We start from the raw sequence: 24,839 nt of genomic DNA, 5'->3' as shown, positions 1-24,839 counted from the left end.
TGTTTAGAGTTCTTTTTGCCATGTATTTAAGTCTCATGTGTCCATTGTATCAGGTTTAGGTATTGTTTGTAGGTTTGTTTGTGTTGGCATACTTAGGTCAAGTCAAGTCCATGTTCATGTTTATGTTTAATGTTACATCATTTAAGTCAAGTCAAATCAAGTCTGTTTGTTTGGATTCATGTTTCTGGATCTACTCTTCATCGTCATCGTCTTGGTCTTTCTGTCATTGCCAGCCAATGTTACAGAATACCTGACCAACTATTCCCCAGTTTGGCTGGGGAATTGTCCCCTGGAGGAATATGTAGAGGAATTCTGTGCTATGGCCTGCAGGGTGGATTTTAACGAGGTGGCCCTCAAAGACTTTTTCAGTTTTGGGCTAAATGACCCAGTCTGCTCCATGGTGACTGGAGGCAAAATCCAATGAACTCAGGCTCAGTTCGTGGACTATGCCCTGTTGCTGAGCGGTTCAACTTTAACTATGGGAGTGGCTGATGAGGGACTCGGCACTCCCACAAAGTCTGCACAGAAGTCCTGTCTTGTTTTTATAGAAATATAATAGAAAAATGCACAATGATAATAGAAAACAAATGCACAAAAATGCACAAAAATGTGTCAGGGTTTATTTAAATCTGTAAGATGCAAAACATGTACAGTATCCCAAATAACGTTTAACATTTCCAGTTTATTCCCAGTGATTGAGTACTAGCTTGGATCCACCAAATTAATATTGATTGGATAAAAGATGTAGGAGTAATATTCCTGCTGTCCAGTGGTAACATCTGGGATATCAAATCCCACCTAGAAAGAGTGACATCAAACATTCATCACAAAAACAGCAGTGGACTTCACATTATTCATTGAGATATTCATAAAGACTTCTTATAAATGTGTAGAAACCCAGTTGCTTGAGTTGCTCTGCAGACGACTCTGCTTTTTTATCTCTGATAATAAAAAAGTCTATCTTCTGCCATCAAAATCCCAAGTCTTTGAGAGTGATTTTTCACAGAGGCGGCTGAAGCCACCACAAATTGGTGACCCCGATGTGATTGGAAAGGACCATAAGAGTGGAAGACCACAGCGGTCTGGCTGGGCAGGCAACACAAACAGGTGACCACCTAAAGGTAAGCATTTTTTGCTAATATAATTAGTTTCTGTTGTTTGCCAGAGTTTGCCCATGATAGTAAGGACACTCAAAAAGCTGCTCCAAATTTAAAGTGCAAAAAGAATAAAAGTATTCTGATAAAAAAAGAGAGAGAAGTGCTAGCACTATTAAAAAAGGAAGGAGAAATTCACTGAAAAATATAAGACAGGCAAGAAAAATCCTGAAGGATGCAGGAAAAGCGATAAATAAAAAAGGAGAGGAACTTGCCAAACCACCTCCATATGTGCCCCCAGCAGGCCAGTTCCCAATACTCAAGGGAACTGTAGAAGCTTTAGGAGAAATGCAGATGGAGGGACAAGTGGAGTTAGAAAAAGAAAAACAAACAGGGCTGGGGGTAAGACCGAAGTAGGGACAGGATAGAAAAGGTGAGAGAAACCTGCCTTTAGATTGTTATGAACAGGCGTTAGAGAAAGTGAAAGCACAGTATGAGGAAAAACAGTATGTGAAGAACCAATAGGGTAAGTGAGAAAAGAAGAAGAAGAGACTGAAGCAGAAGCACAAGTAATAGAAGTAGGAATAGATAAACATTTTGAGAAACAGAAAATGTATATGAGACACAGATAAATTGGTAAGAAATAGAAGTAGATTATTATACATTAGGGAGAGAGAAAGTGAAGAGGAGTCATCATTTGATAGAGGAAGGTGGGCACAGGGAAGAGAAAAGGGAAGGCTTAGACCATTGGCAAAACAACTCCCCATTTTTAATAAAGGTACGCAGGGACCTTGATGGGCTGGTCACTCGCCTCCCTGATATCCACGAGGGGGCTGGTAAATGGATTAGAGTGTTTGAAGAAGAAACAATGGGCAGTCTTTTAGCTGTGGGCAAAACCCCTGGCAAAAATTGTAAGAGGAGCAAATATGGTAGAAATCCTTCAAGCATCTGATCTGGACAGAGCTGTGGACTCTCATTACATGGATGGAACTGTTTTTGATGCATACCGTCCAGCAGTTTGGCAGGCACTGCTTGCTGAGTATTCAACCAGAGTGGACACTAAGGCATTAAAGGGGGAACAGCTGGGGGAAACAGAAAACCCAATCACATATGCCCATAGACAACTGAAAAGATGGAAGCATGAAACTAAAGGGAATCCAAAAGGAGACCTATTAATGGTTACATTGTTTAGAAATGCTGTGATAGATGCCATGCCACAAGCTGTAAAGAGCAAGCTGGAGGACGTGGTCGGCTTAAACTCCAAAACAGACAAGGAGTTTTGTGACCATGTAGTGGAGCAATACAGACAAAATTAACAGAAGCTCAAGAACTAAGAGAAAGAGCTACAGAGAAAACTGACTCAGTTACAACTTGAAGAACTAACAAGCATAAGAAAAATATTCTTTAGCTACAGTAAAGAGAGATGAATCAGAGAAAATGACAGTAATGGCTCCTGTAAATGTTCCACCACCAACTATCCATCTGAATGCACCTACAGCAATCCCTACAAATGCACACCAGATCCCTGCACCCATCGTCAATGTCTTTGCTCAACAGCCGGGGACGATAAAAAAGAAAACCATCACAAAGGGGACAGAGAGGAAGAGGCAGGCCTAATATTTTTCCTCTGGTAGTGTGCTGGGATGTGAACAGCCTGGACATAACAAGAGGGATTGCCCCATAAATCCATGGCAATAGCCACCTGGGGGCCAACAGCCCTTTTGATGTCCATCTCAAGGCCCTGTAAACCCTTGGGGTGGTCCAAATCAAGGATATTAGGGATACCCAGAGAATCCTACAGGGGAGAGTCAGCTTCCAATTTTAACAACCAATGCTAACCAAGAACCTATGCTGCACGTTAAATCAGAGGGAAAGACCACACCCATTCTGGTAGACACAGGAGCAGTTTAGACGTGTAAATTCAAATTATGCCTCACATCTCCCCTTGTCTGGAAAATTTGCAGAGCCAATATATTTACATTTATGCATTTGGCAGACAATGGGATTCTCAGGACAAATGCTGCTAATTCCTATGACCACTCCAGTTTGTCTGCATACTAAAAACAAAAGTGTAACCACACCTATCCTGGTATCAAATCAGACTCCTGTTCATTTGTTAGGGAGAGATGCATTATATAAATTGGGACTTCGAATTTGGTGTTCTCCAGAGGGAGTGTATATAGACATACACAGAATAGGAACTCAAATTATGATTTCTGAGCCAAGAGCAAATGTGTACTGGATAGGACAGATAGAAAATTATGTGAGACAGACAATTAATAAATGGGGAAAGTTTATTGAAGCACAGATTCCTGAAGCACAGTTGCCAAAATCTGAATTTCACTGTACGATGATATATGATCCTGAGAGAGATGCAAAAATAGAAAAGAAATGGCAGGAAGGAACTGAAGGACAAAATTACACCAAATACATCATAAAAGGTAAACAGGGAGCAGCTTTGAGTAAAAGTAAGAGTGAATTTGAAAAAGATTGGTTTAATGTAGCAGATTCTACTCCACATCTATCCTTATATGTAGGGAAAAATTGGAAAGCAAAAGATTTAGGGCCAATGATGAAAAAGGCTAAACAGTGCCAATGGGAACCAACAGTAAATCCAATGATTTTTTTTCTCATGACTGCTGGTAATCATTACAGATTTACCATTTCTAATTTGGATTTAAATTTCCCTGGTTAAGTTGATTTCAGTCTCATACAAACAGTTGGGTTTATGATTTTCCAGACTGCCATCCAGGGGTTCAATACCCATGTTTAAATTGTTCTGAGGGTCGAAATTAAATACAGCATCTATCCACTGATTTATTAATTTGAAGAGCAAATATTATTTACCTTTACATTTATGCATTTGGCAGACGCTTTTATCCAAAACAACTTACAGTGCACTTATTACAGGGACAATCCCCCGGAGCAACCTGCAGTTAAGTGCCTTGCACAAGGACACAATGGTGATGGCTGTGGGGATCGAACCAGTGACCTTCTGATTAACAGTTATATGATTTAGCCCACTACACCATGATGGAAAAGTTAGTGTTACCTATTGGATTGGTTACTCCCCCAAATTTTCCACTTTAAAAAAAAAGGTTAGTGGGTGCTACAAAGAAGGATTGAGTGTCTTTTTCTATTATTATTTTTCTATTTGCCATAGTTAACCCATTAAAGTATCACATTAGAGGCATACAGTTTCTGCACTGTGAATTTTGGTTCTGCTATTTAAATGAATAATTTGTCAGAAAATGCTGTTAAGTATAAGAGAATAATAACTAAAAAAACGTATTGTTAAATAATGCTGAAACATTAGGAAATAATAAAAATTAAGAGACATGAGAAATTAAAAGGGGCGTAAGTGTATTTTACTGATTATTTTTTTCAAAACACAAGAAAAGAGATTTGTTTGAATTTCCATTGTGCCTCTTTACTACTTTATTCTGTTTAAACTTTTACTTATTTTTCTGTTAGCTTAAAAGGGTGATTTATGTTGTTTCAGATTTTTATGTTGTGAGAGTTATTTGACTTAAAAAAGAGGGGAAGATTGGTGTTGTACATTTAAAGCTCTGCTCGAACAGAGGGCTAAAGTGTGTTGTATTGAAGGTAAAGCTTATGTTTTATTAAAGATTTGAAGGTTCTATGTATGTTGTTTGAAAGGACAAAATAAAGTAGGGAATGAGTAGGTTGAATGTTCTGGAAGGTATTCCTGAAGATGGTTAAAGATTGGAAAGTTTGAAAGCAGTTAATATAATGAATTATTATAATTATCACTACTTTTACTGTTGAATATTAACATAAATATATTATTGTGAGATTCTAAAATGAAAAAGAAAGAAATGAAAGAACATTAGAAATAGTGTGAGGGACTGAAATGTCCCACTCTGAATTTCTCCCCTGTCCTACTCAGTCTCAGTTTACTTTTAATAAGTATCTGCTTAAAACAGAAACACAAGAGCAGATTCTGAAGTGTGCTAAAGGCACACCTCTAAATTGTTTTATTTTCCTTTTCTTTTCTTTTATATATGGAAAATTGTGTGATTTGACAATAATGTTAGATACAGTGCGAGAGGTTAAAACAACTTGACTCATCATGACTAAAGATTTGATATATTCAGAGGGCAATCTAAAGTTAAGGGTTTATACTAAAGACAAGATTATTCAGTTGAAACTTGATCTGCACACTTAATGTAGGTTCAAATCAATCTAGAGACTATTACTGAATTAAGATTATTAAGCTTCCTAGAAGCTTGACAGAGGCCACCCTTTATTTTGTTTTGTTCTGATGTTAGTCCCCACAATGATACATGGTCTTTTGTGACGTGCTAAAGTAGCAGAAATACAATCTGAATGGAAACGAATGATCTGTAAATGAGTTATATTTGGACAATTTTAATAGATTGAAACATTTTTAATAATGCTTTGTGAATTTAGTTTTGAACTGTCTCCATATTTAGGCAGTTGTAGATGGTTCCATTGGCCGCAACTGTTCTCTGGTGATACTTCCTGAAACAAAAGGAAATATCTGTTTACTAATACCAAATTATTAAGGATTGGCTAATAGGACTGAGCAGTATCGAGACCAGTGGCAAGAGGTGATGACCCAATGATGGGTAAGACTCCCCAATGGAAAAAGGGAGGTATAGAAGAACCCTGCCCAAAAGTGTGATTTCCACTCATCCCGACTGTGTTTTAATAACCGCTTTACTAAAACAAATTATCAGTGTTAAATACCAAGCATTCTCACTGTACCATCAGGGGATCATACACTGTGTAGAATATTATTTATAGATTGGTTTTAGGTGTAAAGTTTTGAGAACCGTTACAGACAAAGGAGTGCCTGAGTTATTAAAGAAGTATTAAATAAACCTGGGAATGCTTGCGTGATGAATAATTACGATTTAAAGATGATTTATTACTTTTACTAATGTTTTTATTGAACTCGTGTACATTTTAATAGTAATGAAGAATGGAAAAAAGAAAACATGTTCTGTTTATAATTATTTAAATAGAATTGTTTAAGAAATGGGTTGCATAGTTGGCTAAAATTTGTATAATGATTGGAACAACAATCCTTGTGGGAGGAATAATATTCTGTTGTGTGTTATCATTAATCAAATCATTCTTGATTTGAAGACACAATGTAGCAAATGACACTGATCAATGTGATTGGTCCAGTGCAATACAATGACATCTACCCTGGATGGACAGAAAGATCGAACTGGGAGGAACTTGATCTCAATGAAGATATGTATGAGGAGATGAATGATGAGCCATACCCTCTGTGTAAGTGCTAGCCTAACTGCTCCCCAATGTGTGACCCTCTAAAATGCACAAAGTATCTGGGTTAAAATTATCTACACTACAAAACAGAACTCTTAATATTGTGATGAATATTTTGTTTTATGTTTGATGTACATCAAACTGTGACAACCACAGGCAAGGCTGAACCTAAGGCAAGGCTGAACCAAAAGCTGCTCCCTGTTTACCAAACACAGACTCTACATAACTGTGACAACCACAGGCAAGGCTGAACCAATTGCACGCTCATGCTTATAACATGCTTATAAGTTTCATTTATTGAATGAAGGTATAGTGAGACATAATCTTTTACTCAATTCTTAATCAAACTTGAATGGAGGTGTTTGGTTCTGAAATCTCCACTGGAGTGTGGTTGCATAATCTGGTCATTGGTAATTAAACTGTGTGACTTAACTTAGTCACTGGATAGCAGAGCTGATGTGACTGAGTTATGTATGTAACTGCACTCTGGGTAAAGACAGTGAAGGTGGGACTTAATAAGTCCCATAGGGGGAATGTAGAATATTTGTCTAAAGTTGAATACAAATTAATCAAGTATAATCAATGTAAATATAGTCATTTTATTCTACAATTATTTCTGATGGTCAAGCATGTATCTTATTGTGTGTGTCTGTGTAGGAATGGAATGTGCTCACATATGCTGAGTTTCCTGTTTTGACACTAGAGAAAATATGTGTGAGGCCCCTCCACAGAGTTTTGCTTTCTACTTCTCAAAAAAACAACAGACTGGAATCACAGAACAAAATTATAAATAATAGTGACATGTATGGAATGTATTAGCCACGCCTTAGTAGATCATATGTATATAAGCGGGTAAAAACCCAGATGCTTGAGTTGCTCTGCAGACGATTCAGCTTTTTTTTTTATCTCTGATAATAAAGTCTATCTTCTGGCATCAAAACACAAAAACTTTGAGAGTGATTTTTCACAGAGGTGGCAGAAGCCACCACACATGGGATCTTTAAAATGTCTGATTCAGCTAGACAATGCTAATGAGTAGTTCATATATAAAAACAGGAATTAAGGCACAAATGTAATTTTAAAAAAATTCTTACATCTGGTTTACTCGACACTGCTGCTGGGTCAAGGTGTTTGAATAAAGAGTTGAGTTGCTGCCTTAGCTGTTTCACACTCTTCTTATTGGGCTGTACCAAAATAGCCTGGAAACTGACCGGCAGACCGTACCTAAACAACAGCACTCAAATCATAAATTATCCTGTCTGTCTGTCTGTCTGTATTAATTTATTAGATATGTTTAATGTCTTTATTACCTGAGGACTGACTCAACAAATGTACGAAGGACCTTGACATGAATCCAGGCAACAAAAATCTCACTAAAGTTCACCTTTAGCCAACACATAAATGTTCTCTGTTGAGGCAAATTAGCATTCTGTTATTCTTGACAAAGAATGGATAAACAGAGACTATTATTAACTATATTATCATTATATGGAATTCTTGTTAGTTTTTACTTACATACAGTTCCTTCTTATCCACAGCAAGACAGGCCATCTCCTGCTTTTGCTTCTCTGCCTCATCCAGGTTGTATTCCCTCACTATAAACCTGTTTGCAACAGGAACAATTACTTTCTTTTCCAAGCCTAAATAATGCAGACTGGAATATCAGTGTAGTAATGCATTGACAGTTTTCTTACTTGTGCTTTTTGGCATTGGCTTTGAATTCAGTGGCAGCATTCTTAAACAGCGTTACTGTGAAAATTCCTGCATCATCATCCTCAACCAACTTCCTGTGATACACACACACAAACACACTTTAATTATTGAGTATATAGGTATGAACATTACACCTTTATTTATATGATTATACACTGATCATACCTCTATACATCTAACAAGGCCACATGTCAAGGTTTGGGTAGATTAGATGGTAAGCAATCTATCAGTTCTCGTAGTCAACATGTTGAATGCAGGAGAAATGGGCAAGACGAAAGACCTGAGTGACTTTGACAAAGGCCAAATTGGTATGGCCAGACAACTGGGTCAGAGCATCTCTGAAATGGCAAGGCTTATGAGGTGATCCCGGTAAGCAGTGGTGAGTACCTGCCGACAGTGGTCCGAGGAGGGACCAACCACAAACCGGTGAGAGGGTGTTGGGCGCCCAAGGTTCATTGACGCGTGAGGGCAATGAAGGCTATCCCATTTTTCCTAACTGAGAGAAGGTCTACTGTGGCACAAGTCACCGAACATTTTAACAATGTTTACGGGAGGAATGTCACAACACACAGTGACTCGCATCCTGCTGTGAATGGGCTGCGTATCCACAGACTGGTCAGAGTGCCCATGATGACCCCTGTTCACTGTCAAAAGCACCTACAATGGGCAAGCGAGAATCAAACTGGACCTTGGAGCAGTGGAAGAAGAGTGCCTGGTCTGATGAGTCCCATTTTCTTTTACATAATGTGGACGGCAGTGTACGTGTTCGGCGTTTCATCTGGGGAAGTGATAGCTCCAGGATGCACTTTGGGAAGACAACAAGCCGGTGCAGGGATTGTGATACTCTTGTTCTGCTGGGAAACCCTGGGTGCGGCCATTCATGTGGATGTTAATTTGCCTACCTAAATAACCTTTAGGTAAACCTACCTAAATATTGTTGAGAACAGGTACACCCCTTCATGGCAATGGTATTCCCTGATGGCAGTGGCCTCTTTCAGCAGGATAATGCGCCCTGTCACATTGCATACATTGTTCGGGAATGGTTTGAGGAACATGATGAAGAGTTCCCAAATTCCCTAAATATCAATCCGATTGAGCATCTGTGGGATGTGCTGGACCAACAAGTGTGATTCACAGTGGCTCCAGCTCACAACTTTTAGGACTTGAAGGATCTGCTGCTAATGTTTTGGTGCCAGACACCACAGGACACTTTCAGGGGTCTTGTAGAATCCATACCTTAGTGGGTCAGTGCTCTTTTGGCGGCATACGGAGGGCCGACAGTGTATTATGCAGATGGTCAGTATTTTTGGGCTTATTGGCTCATTATCAGATTACCCGTGTATGACACTTGAATGTCACCTGAATTCTTTAAGGCAGGGTCACATTTAACTTCACACTGTGAAATTCTGCAGGGTGAAATACAGTCATCTCAATGGGAATCCACGCAATAGTGAATTTTGCGTGATGAACATCCAGTAGCAAAGAATTTACCCTCAAGAATTTTGTGTGGGTTCAAGTTTGGGAAACTTTGACAAACGAATTTGCAGCATTGACCAAAAGGAAGTTAATTGGTTTTTCAGTGACCACTGTGTGAGCGAGGCATCATACACAACTACACTGAATATGCACAATGGACAAGAATATAATTTTAGCATTGAGTTTCTTTATTACTTCTCTCTCACAGAGTTCAACGTGCTGCAATAAACTGACTTAGTTTTTGCCAGCGGAAATTCGCCATGCAATCGTAATCCCTTACAAAATCTTGAGTTCCAGCAAACTTGCTGCAAACTTTCTGCAAATTCGACACTCATTATTTTAACATACAAATGAGCTTTGTGTCAAACACTTCAAACCAAAGGTTTGCTGCAGGTACACAGTATACGATAAAAATAGTATATATCAAATACACTGTAAGTTGTAATGTGCTGTATTGACATTCAGGCTGTCGGTTGATAGTCAGTTACCAGTGTGTTGTTAAGAGAGAATATAATTTATGACAGTCCTGTGTATAGATAATAAGATTAATAAAGTGCAATGCTGACATATATTGATTGTGAGAGACCAAGAGTTCAAAAGTCTGATTGCTTAGGGGAAGAAGCTGTCATGAAGTCGGCTAGTGTGGGTCCTGATGCTGCAATACTGCCTACCTGAAGGTAGTTGTGAAAGCAGCCAATGGCTCAGGTGGCTTGAGTCTCTGATGATCCTCAATCTTTTTTCACACACCGCCTGGTATTTATGTCCTGGAGGGAGGAAAGCTCACTTCCGATGATGTGTTTGGCAGTTCGCACCACCCTTTGTATGGCTTTGTGATTGAGGGCAGTGCTGTTGCCATACCAGGCAGTGATGCAGCCAGTCAAGATGCTCCCTACAGTGCTGGTGTAGAACCGCGTGAGGATGTGGTGGTTCATTCCAAACTTCCTCAGCCGTCTCAGGAAGAAGAGGCATTGGTGAGCCTTCTTCACAACAGCCTCCATGTGGACAGACTATGTGAGTTCCTCTGTTATATAGACATGAGGAACTTGAAGCTGCTGACTCTCTCCACCTGTAACGTCTAGTGCTGACACAGGACAAGACGGACAAGAGGTGCGGATCCAAACGCGGTTTTATTCAATGCATAATAAATAAAAGGGTAAACACAAAGAAAAGTCCACGATGGGAAAACAGGCAGCTGAAACACAATGGAACAGATAAACACGAGGAAGCAAAGTACTAACAACACTAGGATTTAACACATAAGAAATAAAAGGGGTAAACACAAAGAAAGGTCCACGATGGGAAAACAGGCATCTGAAAACACAATGAATCAGATTAAACATGAGGGAACAAAGACACTAAACAGAACTAGGAACTCGGGTAAAGGATACAGACCAGGCTAGACGACATACCGGAAACAAACAACGATCGACAGTGATTAACCAAAGAATCAGGGTTTAAATACACGTACAAAGTGGAGACTGAACGAGACACAGGTGAAAACAATGATGAATGCAGGCGGTGAGGGAGGCCGGGAATTGTGGGAAATGTAGTTTAGACAAGGACAGTGAAACACGGGGCGAACAACAAGGAAAACGCGACATGGAGCGTGAACGGTGACGGGTGAAACGGAAAACACGGAGCAGACCAGGAAATATGACATAAACGTGATAGTGCGACAGAGAACACAGGGCAGACAACGGGGAATCGTGACACCACCGGTGCTCCATTGATGATGATGGGGCTGTGTTGTTTGTCTTTTCTCCTGAAGTCCACCACATGCTCCTTGGTCTTACTGATGTTGAGGGAGAGGTTGTGATCCTGACACCAGCATGTCAGAGTGTGCACCTCCTCTCAGTAGGCTGTTTCAACGTTGTCAGTGATCAGACCTATCGTGAGCGTGAGAGCTCTCCGCGAGGGGTGGTGTTATTTCCCTCAAAATGAGCATTAAAAGTATTAAGGTCATCCGGGAGAGAGACAGCGGTGTACACGGCAGAGTTTTTTTTCCCTTTGAAGTCTGTGATAATATTAATTCCCTACCACATGCTTCTAGAGTCGGTGGTGTTCAACTGTCCTTCAATCTTTTCCCTGTACTGGCGTTTGGCTGCTCTGATAGTTTTGCAAAGGGCATAAGTGGCTTGTTTATGCTCCTCCGCATTCCCGGAATTAAAAGCAGAGATCTACGCATTAAGTGCCGCATGAACATCACTATTAATCAGATTTATTTGGTCCGGGTAGATCCATAATTTGGTCAGTACTACGTCATTTATGCACTTCCTGATGAAACAGGTTACGGTATCAGTGTAGACCTCGGTGTCGTCATCAAAACAGTCTTGTAGCATAGAATCTGATTGGTCCGACCAGCACTGGATCGTTCTGAGGGCGGGTGCTTCCTGTTTCAGTCTCTGCCTGTAAGCAAGCAGAATGGAAGAGTGGTCCGATTTGCCAAATGGTTGGTGGGGGACGGATTTGTAGCCATCCCGGAAGGAAGAGAAGCAATGGTCCAAAACCCGATCCCCTCATGTGTTGAAGCTGATGTGTTGGTAGTATTTCGGTGCTATTGACTTGAGGTTGGCTTTGTTAAATTCCCCGGTCACAATGAACATGGCCTCAGGGTGTGCGGTTTTCCTGCTCACTTATACTCCCATACATTTCTTTGAGTGCCCGTTCTGTGTCAGCTTTTGGGGGAATATACACATCTGTGCTAATGACCGCGGTGAATTCCCTCAGACACAGAAGCTTGAGAAATTCCAGATCAGGAGAGCAGAATAACTTTATAGAATGTACGTTCCTCTGATCACACCAGGATTTGTTGATCATAAAACATGCACATCATAAAACATACACACCGCAGGTTTGATGGCCTCTGGAGTCTGGAATCTCCGCAACATCCAAGTTTCTGTAAGGCAGATAATGCAGCAATTCCTTGTCTCTCGTTGGAAAGAGATCCGCACTCTCAGCTCGCAGAACTTGTTGTCCAGAGACTGGACATTTGCCAGCAGAATACTGGGTAGCGTCTTAGTCTGATGAGAACGCTGGCTCTCCTTCCCCTTTTCTGGCTGCATTTCTGCGGCCAGGCTGCCCAGACAAATGGCTCCGCTGGTGTTTTTGAGTGGGTCAGCATTGAGGTATTTAAAGTCTGTTTTTGGTGTGCTATTGCAGAACCAATCTCCAAAAGTGTTTGTCTAATGTAGACAATAAGGCACACAACATCAAAACAAAAACCATAAGAATTGTAGACAAAACAAAAAAAAAATTACAATATTGCTTGCAACGCAGCAGCCATATTCAGCACCATCTTGAACTTAAACAAGATGGCTACCTAAAAAGAACTGAAATCTTCTGTCAAACATTTGTAGCGAATCGCAAGCTTATTTGCATGTGAAAATATTGAGTTGGATATTTTTTGTAATGGATGTGACCATGCTTTAAGAAAAAATACTGCTGTTGCACCACTGACATCATATACTAAATCTAAATCTGAATTTTAAACCCGCAAATATTTACCATGGTTCAAAACCGAAGCAGAGAGCAGCATGCTGATAGAAAGAAGAGCACGAGAGAGACACATAAGAAAGAGAGCTGCCAGTCACAAGCAATGTTTCACCAGGTAAAATAATAATTTGGACATCAATTGTTAGTATTTTTTTCTTAGAACTAGAAGAGTCATATGATAATTAGTCATGTAATTTGTTATGATTTCAAGTTTTAAAATAAACAAATAATTTTTTTTTTATCAGAAATAATATCCACTAATGCGTGTCATCAGTGAGTGTACTAAGTATTCTCCATTCTCAAAGGCTCTATTTTGCCACAATGACAGACAGCATGATGCACAGCGCAAATCAGATTAATACCTGCCATTTTTGCTGTATTTGCTCTCACCGATTACATTTCTGAAATGACTTTCTGGCATGATAAATCCCTTTGCCGGTGCAATTTAATTAATTTGCATTGACACCACCCTTTATTTTGCATTGTTGAAGGCACGCCTCTAAATTTCATATTAATTTAGGAAAGCTATTTTGCGCACCTAAAAGAAAGCAAGCCTCAGAATACTGCGATTGTCACGGAGAAACTCACGGAGGCAGGGATATGGACTCAATCGCGGGGTTTATTAAACTGGTGAATGAAGCAGTGATGGAAACAACAGGTGAGTCAATGTAGATGCAGTGGTGATGCAGACAGCAGGTGAGTAATATCCAGACAGGGGAATAATGCGATATACAGATGAATAATTAACTTTTAATAGTCTTTTGATATTTGCAGGAAACTTAAGCAACATTTCTTGGTTCATCCTCCATTTGTCCTCCAGTTAACACTGGAGGATAAACGGAGAATGAACCAACACGAAACACAGATGAGGAGAACAATAACAAGGTAAGTATATTGGGAGGTAAGTTAGACAAATCTAGTAAGTCCATAGTCTCCGGGAAAACATTGACGAGACCAGACAATGAAAGTGTGTGAGAGCCAGGTACAAATGCAGTCCTTGATTAGACACTGATGATGTACAGGTGCGTGTGATTAGAACTTCAGGGGAGAGTGAGCATAGTGTGGGCAGTGAGGGAGAGAGAGTAGTGTGGAGTGAGAGAGAGAGTATGATGGATCCGTGCCATTTGCTATGAACTTTGCGCATCCTATAGTAAATTAGGGCCAAACACTTTCATAAAAAAAACAAGGCAAATTCGTCTTCTCATGATATGACCCCTTTAATATGTTATGCAAAACATGATGGGAAAATTAAAAAATGTTCATAATGGCCTGGATGTGTCTTTCTGAAATTGTAAGCATCTAAATTGCCTAATAGAGAGGAGATAAAGTAAGACAAATAAAGCCAATGAGATGGACTGCAGTCAGACGAACTCTTGCTTTCTATCAGTAACTTGACAATACTGTTGGATTAGCCGTCGGCCAGACTAACCGGCTGGAACGGGGAACAATAAACTTTGACATGGATTCATAGGTCCTCTCCCATAGTGCATATGCCGTCCTACGGAGATACATAATAAATGCATTAAAAATGTTTGATCAATAAAAACATTTATTAGATCTGCTCTCAGTGTTTGGTCCATACACTGTCAAGCTTGAAATATGATACTCACCTGGACACCACAACTAGCAGCGTTGTGAGGTACTCCGAATTTAAAACCAAATCCTCCTTTTTCACAATGAATGTCAGCGTGCGAGTCTGTAATCTTCCTCTGGATAAGCATAGCAGTAGTGATGTTATGAAGGTGGTTAGTGATGTCTGAAGCTTTGTTTCATTAAAAATGAAACATGCAAATATTGTATGACCTCATTGAGGTCATCATTAAGTACATCAACTTAAGTACAAACTCACTCAGTTTTGTGCTCAAGGCTTTGAATTCTGGCTTTCACATTATTGTATGCAGCCCTGCGTGACTTCAACTCTGTGTCCACCTGAGAAACTTGCTATCACACACACACACACACAGATGATAAAATGTAAACTTTAGAATAATATAGGAACAAACAGTTTGATATGCTTTAAAGGGTGTTTCATATTACGTAAGTACAAAAGGTGTATACTTTAGAGATGATGTCAGTGAGGGTCTTTATAGGCTGTGAGTTGGGGTATTTGGCTCTGTCCCACTGAAACTTGGTCACATATGTTTCCAAGTCCACTACAACATCAGAAACACTGAATCAGAATGTGGTAAAAACTCAATGTGCAAAATACGTAAGGCTCATTTTATTTATTTGTACATTTTTTAAATAGGTAAAATACTTTATTTATTTATTGTTCATATACTGACAATAATAACAGAAAAAGTCTCTTTCACCCATAACGTAGTCATGCAGGCCTAGGCAGAGAGTGTAATGGGCAAAACTCTACATGAGATAGCTCATCTGGTGCTAAGGATATCTTTACCCTGCCGAATTAAAGGTGACATATCATGAGAAATCAAATGTTCCTCTATCTTTTGAGATTTACTCAAAGCTTACTCCCGAGTCAAAAAAGAGCATTTATTAAAAACCAAGCAGCAAAAATGTCTCAGATCAGAAAGTTTTGGCTTAAGTTTATTTGAACAGGATCATTGCTGTAACAGTTAGAGGGACGCATTACCACATGGATTTTTCATAAATCTTTCACAATGCAATGCAGGCTTAGCAATAAGGATGGTGCATTGCAGGGGCATACATTCCAGATGGGATTGGGGAGAGGTAACCTACTAATAATCTAAACAAGCAAGTGCATGTCCCCCGTCCCCCCATTATTTGTACCATGATCAATGGAAACATAGGTAAATGCTTAACGCTGCAATCCTACAGTTTTCAAGCCAAATCTATGCCCTTGGGGAAGTATAAACTATTCTCAACCCAACAGCAAACCTGATGCCCTTGTGTGAAGCGCTGTTTCTCATTTAACATGTTTACTTAGAAATCTTAAAAGCCGAGCAGCAAACAAGGACCTGGTTCATTGTAAGCATAAGAGAGAGAGGGCCAAAAATGGTCTTAAAACGTCTCAGTTATGACTGTAACCTTGGTTCCCTAAAAGGTGGGAAAGAGATGCTGCTTTAGTAGCTGACACTATGGGAAATCCCCCCAGAAGTGATGATCTCTGAAGCCCTTTAAGATAACGCAATCTATTGTCCCCTGATGTCATCGTGGGCATATAAACCAGACCACAGCACCATTTCATCAGGATTTCCAAATGAAGAGAAGAGAGGGCATGTCTCACATCTTGCCCCTTAACAGTGAGAAATCAGTAGTGCTGCTAGTGTAGCAGCGTCTTATTCCCTCCTTTCAAGGAACCAAGGTTACAGTTGTAACCGAGACATTACCTCCCAAGACAGTCACTTCAATGCTGCATAAGTTGCTGACGCTATGGGAACTGTATACCATAGCACTGTGCTACTGATTCACATGCACAGTTGAAAGGCATCAACATTTCATAATGAAAAATAGGAAGGATAAGAGAGAATTTCAAAAATGACATAATGTTAGGAAATATAAAAATGGCACTCCATGCAAGGTAGTGAAACTTTGAACAGAAATACTAATTTGCACCGTTGGTGTGAAACAAGTTCAGAATGGTCAATGGCTGACAGAATAATGTATTGCCACTAACCAACATTACATCAAATGCATTAAAAACATTACTCTTCATACCTAGAATATACAAGGAATGGCAGGTAATGAGACCAATGGCAATACACAATGACACCAGCCTTTAGGGCAATGAACATAGAGAAGTTAACTCTCCTTCCCAGCAAGGACATTGGAAGACAGAGAAGACAACATCCAAGATATAAAACCTGGCAAAGGCATTAGGGAAAGCCCAGCCGGCAGCTAGACAGCTGTCCTCCAAAGACACCCTTCACCCAACCCGAGGAGGAAGCCATGCTCCTGGTTAACTAGGCCTTAATCCTCATGGGATACTGCACACCCTGCGAATCACAATGAGCACAATGGCTTTAACCATCTTGAATGGAGAGTTCGAGCATCTCAGATCCATTATGGGCCATAGCCCACTGTCCTCTTTGTTGATGTTATGGGTGCATCAGCTTTCCATCCCAGTGCAGAGGAAGGGCATAAATGGGCCGCAACTGCCTTTTCAACTGGGGGGATCTCAGTATAACCCCTTTGTGTGGAACAATCAAGTGTTGTAAAGATCACTGCACCAGAGACGTGCGTTTGTACAGAGTAGGGCAAAAGCCACATTTTGAGCAGCTAGTCATGCAGCAAGGGGAAAAATGGCACTGCGACTCAGATCTTGGCCACTCAAATTGGAGCTCGACCACATGAGGGAGAACCTGCATCAGCTCAGCATCAGAGATTTAAGTGTGGATTTCCTCCCAGTGGGGGAAAATACCAACAAACGAATTGGCTATGTGTGACCATGCCTCAGCTTTAGACGCTGCAAACGATATAGCATCTATATTTTCTTTGCAACAGGCAAACATGATCGCACCATGCGCACCATTTGTAGGGCGCAGATCTTCACTGGTTAAATACAGAGATGCCTGTAGTGAAGGCGGGGAGGCATGCAAGGTTTGTGCCAGTGACAAATTCTCCTCAAACGCTCCATGCTCAATCTCTCAGCCTTGCGTGCCTCCTTCATGCTGTCCTTCTGTATTCGCAGAGGGAGTATGCTGGGAGGGAGGGGGACAGACATTGTCCTTCAAAAAAGAAGGTGAGCCACAAGTGAAGGGTCTTGAGTTTCATGCATTAACAATGAATGCAATCAGTCTCACCGAGCACCGCTTCCATGTGTCCCGCCTCCTGGCTGTCAGACAGAGGTATATAATGCTCACGAAGTGCAAAACATTTGTGAAATGCCATCTTGAAAAAGACACCATTGAGCTAAAGGCTCTTTTATGTGCTTTACAATTAAATAAAACAAACAACAACAATCCCATAACCCCAATAATCCCATAATGTTTAAAACGTGGAAGTGATAAAGGATTTGCTGTTTGTCGGCACAAAAGCATAATCCAGGGGCCACGTGACGCGAGGAGGCTAGATGGCTGCTTAATGCTGAGCTCCGTGCCGCGTTGAGAGAATTATCCTATTAAACGAATATAAGACGGTCAGTTCTTTTAGAGATTTATATCCTGATTGTAGCCTAATGAGTAAAATGTCGAAACAGTTGAAAAACTCGAATGCTGGAGACATTAAAAGACATATGAGATCACATACTCCTGAAGTGCCTCAGGATAGCAAGAGTTCACAAGATATAGTGAATATTTACATTATGTTGAAGAAAATCTCGGATGATATGGGGGGCATTGAAAATATTCGCCTAACTACAACTTCTGTGGAGAACAAGCTATCTGCACTGATCACGCGAATCGATGATGTCGAAATGTCGGAATTCCTCGAGGAAACGGAGAAAGAATGGCAAACGAACCCGCCAGCAACTAAATGTGAACAGTTAAAAGATAAAGTGGAGGACATGGAGAATCGGAGTCGACTAAATAATCTCTAATTTATCTGTGTTTCGGAGGGAAAGGAAAGCGGAAACATAATTAAGTTCATAGGGGAGCTGATCTCCACAATAATCGATACATCGGAGCGACGGAGGTAGATAGAACGGGCTCACCGAGTATTTGGCCCTCGACCCAATCCCGAGGACAGACCTAGGCCTATACTGGTGAGATTTCTAAGATCAATGGATCTTGATTCAGTGTTGCGGGCTGTGCGGGAGAAAGGGGAGATTCACTTTGAGGGTAATCCGATACAGATTTTCCCTGACTTTGCAAGAGCAATGCAACTAAAGTGAGAAAAGTTTAGAGAATGCTATGCTTGTGGGGTGAAATTTGCAATGTTGTATCCAGCGACCTTATGGCTGTAGACCAGCGAGGGATATAAACGCTTTGTTTGCCCAAAAGAAGGCTTGAAGTATGTTACAGAGATGGAGCAGTGACTGGACTGATCCTTCATGTTGGATCTATGTATCTTTTTTGTTTTTTATTTCATTATTATGACTTGAGTTACGTTAGATGGTAAAAAATAAAAATAAAACATTGAAATTTAGGAGTTTCATTTATTTTAATGCTTCAAGTATTTATACAGTATTGGTTATGTCATTAATTGAGTAGGCTAATGCATATTATGTATACATATGACCGGGGATATGTATTTTGCGTCAATAGTGAGTAACAGTTGTTTGCAGTCTTTTACCTGCATGCGAGTCATGGACGTCAAGTTTTTGTTTGAAAAGACATTTATCGATAATTATTGGACAATTATGCGCTCTGTTCTTGTTCAAGCGCAGTTTATTTCATTTTTCAGGTTTTTGGGGTGTCAGTGGCAAAATGGTACATGTATATTTTTGATTGCTATTTTTATATTACTTTTTTGAAAGTTGGTACTGCTTTTATCTAGAGTACTGCGTCTCACCACATGGAATGTCAAGGGGTTAGGTCATCCGATTAAAAGAAGAAAGGTTATGTCTAAACTTAGGGCAGAGAAAAGGGATGTTGTGTTTCTTCAAGAAACTCACTTGTCACAGAAGGAAGCAGAGAAGCTAAAAAGGGGTTGGGAAAGTATTCTATAATGTGGGTACAAGCAATAGTAGGGGTGTGATAATATTGGTAAATAAACAGTTACAATTTAAATGCATTAAACAAATGAAGGATGAAGAGGGGAGAATTCTTGTTCTATTGGGGGAAATGAATGGGCAGAATATCATACTAGCCAATGTTTATACTCCAAATAGGGATGATCCGGCTTTGTAAATCTGGAGGGTATGTTATATGCAGCTGGGCAGTATGATATTGTTTTAGGTGGGGATTTGAATTTAGTGTTTGACCCAGTGCTTGATTGGAGTAGTCTGATAAGATGTAAAATGACCAAAGCTAGTGTAATGTTAAAATATATGTGCAATGCTTTTAGATTAGTAGACATTTGGAGGCTTTTGAATCCGGATGGGAGAGATTATACATTCTATTCTGCTTCTCATAAAATGTACTCTAGAATTGATTGTTATTTGATATCAAAATCTCTTGTATCTTGCTCGACCTGTTCTATCGGCACCATTATTATTTCAGATCATGCTTGGATATATATGGAAATGACTCCATATAAGGATAGGCAACGTACTGACAGATGGAGGTTAAATTCTTCCCTTTTACAGAGATCTGAGAGCTTTGAGAACTGAAGTTAAAAAATATGAGGAGACAAATCTGTCAACGGCGCCCTCTGCAGGACTTTATTTGGGAAACGTTGAAGGCAGTGATAAGGGGTTATATTATTCAATATGCATCATATATAAAAGAATAATAATATTAAAAACTTGGCTAATTTGGACAGAGAAATTAAAAAAAGGGCATTGGAGATGATGAAAAGACCACACATGAATGATATACTGTCGAAGAAGGTGGAGTTTGGAATGTTCAGGGCAAGGCAGAAATATTTTGAATCTGGGGGAAAAGCAGGCAGGATTCTGGCAAATTATATTAAGCAAAGAGAAATGTCTGCTCTAATTCCAACTATTCAGTCTACTGAAGGAAACACTGTTACTAAGTTAGAGGATATTAATGATGTTTTTAGAAAATTTTATATGGATTTATACACATCTAATTGTGAAGCAGAGGGTGGAGATATAAAGGATTTTTTGAACTCATTAAAGGGCACCTATTATGGAATTTTGAAAATTACCTTTCATGTAGTGTGTAACAGATTTAAGTGAACAAAAACATCCTGCAAAGTTTTATATATGAAAGTTCACTGTAAAAAGTTATTGTCTCTCAAAAGTAGGAGTCGACTCTGAGTCAATGTAATGAATCTTTTTTCCAATGAGTCATTTTCCTTTTCGTTGTGACGTCAAGGCGAAAAATTATCAAATTGGCAGCGCCCACTCATCGTAGCGCGAGACACCAGGGAAAACTTGAAAACATCAGGTCGACAACAAGATGCTGTGTTCTGAAGTGCATATCAAAAGCGACCTTTTTTCACTGCCCAGGGATGAGCATGTGAAGAATCAGTGGCTAGAGTTTATATTTACAACTATACCACACAAGTATAGCCCGAACCTTGTGCTGTGTTAGCGTCATTTTAATGACGATTGCTTTACTGAACATGAATGCTTTCAAGTGTGGATTCATGAGCGGTTGATACTGAAGGAAGGTTCAGTACCAAGTTTATTTCGATCAGCTTCCTCCTACGAATCACAACCTGTAAGTATTATTAATAATTGTTGCTTTTATGTGTTTTGTAGCATGCTTAATAAGTATTTGTGTGTGTTGTGTACGTTACGCTCAGCGCAGCTTCTAGGTCTCCAATGTCAATTTTTTTGAAATATGTGAAATGTTTGTGGATGTTATTGGAGTTGTCATAAAGAATAGAGCAATAACTTCTAGTAATGCAGTGCTTTATCAGTATGTTTATGCGTTGGCTAACGCAAACAATAACTGATTGGGTGTTTACCACCGAACTTTGGGCTATGATCGCTAACATAAATCAACTCAAATTCCTTCTCTGATTTAGATTTTTTTTACTACAAAGCGGTGATGGGCATTCCGTTTCCGACAATCTCTGCACAGAGTATACCAATCACAACTGACTGGGTCATCTGACCAATCACCGCAGATTAGCGTCACGCAAAGGAGGGGTTTGGAAAAATTAGTCGTTGAACGAATCATTTGGGAGTCGGTGAGCAAATCAGGTAAACATAAATGCATATTATAAGACAACAAAAGTGTTTTTTGTCATTGCATGCATGTAAAACTGTTGTTGGGGACTCCCAAAACAATATTAGGAACATTTTAAATGCCATAATAGGTGCCCTTTAAATTTACAAAAGTTGACAGAATTGCAGAAACAGGAACTTGATTCCCCCATTACATTGAATGAAATTGTAGTCAGGTAAAAAAATAAGTAATCAGGTCCTTGCCCTCATCTAAGTCTCCGGGGCCGGATGGCTTTACTGCAGAATTTTTTAAGTGCTATACTGCTGAGGTGTCTCCATTGCTGCTTAACGTGTATAATGAGGCAATGGAGAAAGGTGAGTTACCACCCACCCTGTCACAGGTGTTAATTACCCTTATCCTTAAAAAGGATAAAGACCCAACTGAGTGTAAGAGCTATCGTCCGATCTCTTTCATTCCTGTGGATGTTAAAATTCTCTCTAAAATCCTGGCAAACAGGTTGGACAGTGTAATTACTTCTTTGGTTCATGTGGATCAGGTGGGTTAAATACATGGAAGAACTGGGGCAGATAACATAAGGAGACTTATTAACATTATGTGGTCAATGGCTGACGTTAATTCGCCAGTGGCAGCGATTTCACTGGACATGGAAAAAGCTATTGACCGTGTGGAATGGGGTTACATATTTGAGATGTTAAAAACATATGGGTTTGCGATTTTTTTTTAAAATGCATAAGTTTACTGTACACGCAACCCCATGCTGCAGTGCAGACTAATGGGTAGATTTCTTCTTATTTTACGTTGGCAAGAGGGACCCGGCAAGGATCTCCATTATCCCCCCTGTTGTTTTATTTGGCTTTAGAACCACTCGCGGCAGCTATAAGATCAAGTACAGGCTTTCCTGGGGTTGCTGTGGGAGGATCGGTTCACAAATTGATGTTGTATGCAGATGACATACTGTTGTTTGTTTCAGATCCCCAAAAGTCTGTGCCATGCTTGCTAGAAATTATTAATTCATTTTCTAAGTTTTCAGGTTACAAAGTCAACTGGTCCAAGTCTGAAGCTCTTCCATTAACAGCCTATTGCCCTGTAACGTTTTTCCAACCTGCTCCATTCCAGTGGCCCAAAGAAGGTATACGGTACCTTGGTGTACTTTTTCCTCATAAACTTAATGATTTAGTGAGAGTGAATTTTGACCCATTACTGCAGAAAGTTTTGAATGATGTAGGGAGGTGGTCATCACTAAATTTGTCTCTTTGGGGTATGTTGAATGTTCTCAAAATGAACTGTCTCCCAAGAATTAACTATTTACTTCAATCAATCCCGGTAGAAATTCCACTGAAATATTTCAAACAGTTTGATAAGATAACTAAGTCAATTCTCTTGAATGGTAAGCAGCCTCGGCTGCATATGAGCAAGTTGCAACAGCCGGATGATAGAGGGGGGTTGGGACTTCCTAAACTTATGTTCTCTTACGAGAGGTTCTCTCGTATTGCGTAAGCTAGCTTACGCTACGGGAAAGATTCATCTTTTCTGAGATATTGAAGCCAAAAATTATCCTTAATTTTTGTATCCATTATCAGCGCAGTCGCGGCAGCTGCAGACCTTGGCGGGCTAGCTAAGCGAGCTCATAGGTTGCTCTGTGGCAACTGCTGCAGCCTATAGACGAGCTTAGGCGAACTTCGCATCCAATGAGAGGCGTCCGGCGCTCACTGCATCAAAGCCTGCCAAAATGGGCGTGACTAGAGTGCATATAAGCGTGGTTAAGTAGGCTGGAACCCTGATTTTCATCTCTTCAGCGAAGCTCTTCGCATCGCTGACCTGGAAGCCGCGTCGCCGTTCGAGGGGCATCAAGCAAGCGTGGACAGCGCTAGAAGAAGCCGGCCGTCTCAGCCACCTTCAGCCATCCTGCGAGCTACGCCATCCGGCGGCGTATCCTTTTATTCAGCAAGCTAGTTCTCACGAACTATTCACAAAAAGTACTGGCGTCTTTTTCAAGATGCCTCGCTCCACTTGCGCCTCATGTCGCGCCCTTCTCAGCACAGGAGACCGCCACATCATCTGCGCTCTCTGCCTGGGACTGGGGCACGCAGAGCTACGCCCTCACTGAGGGCGGATCGCGATTCTGCGAGGAGCTACCGATGTCGACCCTCGCGGGCTCGACTTCGGCGCTCAAAGCAGAAACCGCCGCGCTGCCTTACCTTCAGCAGCGCAGGAAGAAGCGCCGCTCACAAAGGCTGCGGAAACTGTGGTTGAAGCGACTGCCTCGCCGGAGCCTCTCCCTCGAGCATCGCTTTCACCCTCCCGCCCCGGGGCCAGCGCAGTTGCCGCCCGGCGGCCGCACTGCTGCCATCTCGGATGGCCGGAGGATAAGGGCAGCTGTTCCATCATGGCCCGGACAGCGAGGTGGTCAGGCTCCCAAGCCTCCTCCTCGGCCCAGGAATCCAGCAGGACCAGCGCCGGTCGAAGGGGAGTTAACGCGCCTCCTCACACAGGCCGTCGACCGCCTCGGGCTCAGTGGTCACCGCCCCTGAGCAGGCACCCAACAGACTCGGCGGCTGCTTTCTTCAAAGCCATCGCCGCTCTACACCCGCGGCCGGGCGCTCCCTTCCTGCGGAATTACATACGGAGCTTGCAAAGTCGGTGGAGCAGCTCCTTTTTCAGCCAGGACCCGTTCCCGTCTCCACCTCTCTCGCGTCGGTGGGCGGCGCCACTGAAGAGCTACTCCTCCATCCCCGGTCGAGGACTTCGGTAGCAGCACACCTTTGTCCGCCCTCCGCGAGATGGCGTTCCAAGCCTGTGCTCCGTCTAAGGCCTGCAGAGCGACTTCCGCCTATGTTGGCGCGCCTATTCCGCCGCCCGGCCAAGCGCATCTGCTCTGCACTCAATGGCCGTTTTACAGATCCTACAAGCAGACCTTCTTCGGAGTGGGATGAGAAAGGCAGGCACCCAGAGGCTGTTACTGATCTCTGGCGCGACAGACCTGCGCCCTTCGGCTACCAAAGCTGCAGCCCAAGCTCTAGGGAAGTGCATGGCCTGCGCTGACTGTGACCGAGAGACACTTATGGCTAACACTAGCCGACATGGGAGAAGCAGAGCTCCACGTTCCTCAACGCACCGCTCTCTCCGACCGGTCTCTTCGGCTCCGCGGTGAGTG

At 41.2% G+C, this 24,839-nt stretch overlaps 1 protein-coding gene across 1 annotated transcript in view; it reads right to left on the bottom strand.

The window, feature by feature from the left end:
- Positions 1-702: 702 nt before the first annotated feature.
- atp6v1c2 (ATPase H+ transporting V1 subunit C2) overlaps positions 703-24,839 on the bottom strand; it is a 35,925-nt gene continuing 11,788 nt past the window's right edge. The window contains exons 5-13 of the mRNA XM_052146041.1: positions 15,117-15,211; positions 14,908-14,999; positions 14,669-14,767; positions 14,488-14,556; positions 8,072-8,164; positions 7,893-7,980; positions 7,688-7,785; positions 7,472-7,601; positions 703-798 (exon numbers count right to left, since the gene is read on the bottom strand). Of these exons, the coding sequence (XP_052002001.1) occupies positions 703-798; positions 7,472-7,601; positions 7,688-7,785; positions 7,893-7,980; positions 8,072-8,164; positions 14,488-14,556; positions 14,669-14,767; positions 14,908-14,999; positions 15,117-15,211 (860 nt within the window). The remainder of the gene's footprint in view (positions 799-7,471; positions 7,602-7,687; positions 7,786-7,892; positions 7,981-8,071; positions 8,165-14,487; positions 14,557-14,668; positions 14,768-14,907; positions 15,000-15,116; positions 15,212-24,839) is intronic.

Source organism: Xyrauchen texanus, chromosome 16 (genome assembly GCF_025860055.1).
Source record: "Xyrauchen texanus isolate HMW12.3.18 chromosome 16, RBS_HiC_50CHRs, whole genome shotgun sequence".
NCBI classification, from domain to species: Eukaryota; Metazoa; Chordata; class Actinopteri; order Cypriniformes; family Catostomidae; genus Xyrauchen; species Xyrauchen texanus.
The sequence above is the reverse complement of the archived record's forward strand: the minus strand, read 5'-3'. Positions and strand labels throughout refer to the sequence as shown.